At 45.6% G+C, this 847-nt stretch overlaps 1 protein-coding gene across 1 annotated transcript in view; it reads right to left on the bottom strand.

The window, feature by feature from the left end:
• Window positions 1–665, bottom strand: part of LOC108447215 — a 1,137-nt gene extending 472 nt beyond the window's left edge. Inside the window, exon 1 of the mRNA XM_017736534.1 lies at window positions 1–665. Coding sequence (XP_017592023.1) covers window positions 1–453 — 453 coding nt within the window. The 5' untranslated portion in view covers window positions 454–665.
• Window positions 666–847: the final 182 nt, after the last annotated feature.

Genomic DNA, 847 nt, shown 5'->3' with positions numbered 1-847 from the left:
GGTAGGATCTCTAGTCTCTGGGGCTGGTGTCTGCGTAGTTATCCAAGCCAATCTCAGCTTATCCTTGAGTGCTAAATAGAGTAGACCTACCAGCAGCAGTTGGTTAGTACTCAGAGGGAATCTAAACCCTTCGAAAATTGATGGGGTGGGCCCAAAGAACTGGTTGAGGGGTTGGGAGGAAACTTCCCCTGGTGTCATTTCCTCACAGAAGGTACCATTGTTAACATAACCCCAAAAACATGTGCTCAGTGTGTGATAGCTGTTTATCCATGTGCCCACATTCCGGAGGAAGTTAAAAAACCATGAATTCCTCACCTTCTCGACCCATAACGCAAGCTGGATAACAGCAATGGTAGCCTTAGTCAGAGGACCCATATTCAAGTAAGGAGCTGCAAAGGGGAAGAATATAGCCACGGCTACATGCCACCCAAACCAGGGTAAACTAGACCACATAGTGCTGCCTAACAAGGTCCCAATATCCAGCACACAAAATAAAGTTATCGAGGAACTGTTATTCCTTTTTCACCTCTATCTCTTAATGCCCGCAGGCCCCACGTTGGGCGCCAAGATCTGTCTCGGTTTTGAAAGACAGGTGTCTGCTAAGGAAGGCAGAGGCCCCCCTTGAAGTGGCAGATATAACCCCTTTTCCCTCCAAGTTATTATATTTTGAAATCAAGAGCCTTTAGGCGAAGATGTGGGAAAATAGGAATAACAGTTCTTTACTATATATATATATATGTATATAACCAGTCAAACAAAAAACAACAACAACTATGGCAGTAACAGCAAACACAAACCCAGTCCCAGCCTTCTCGGCTGTCAGGCTATTTCCCCTCGGGTGCAGTTC

Source organism: Corvus brachyrhynchos, unplaced genomic scaffold (genome assembly GCF_000691975.1).
Source record: "Corvus brachyrhynchos isolate BGI_N302 unplaced genomic scaffold, ASM69197v1 scaffold416, whole genome shotgun sequence".
NCBI lineage: Eukaryota > Metazoa > Chordata > Aves > Passeriformes > Corvidae > Corvus > Corvus brachyrhynchos.
Note: the sequence above shows the minus strand (reverse complement) of the source record. Positions and strands in the feature narration are given on the sequence as shown.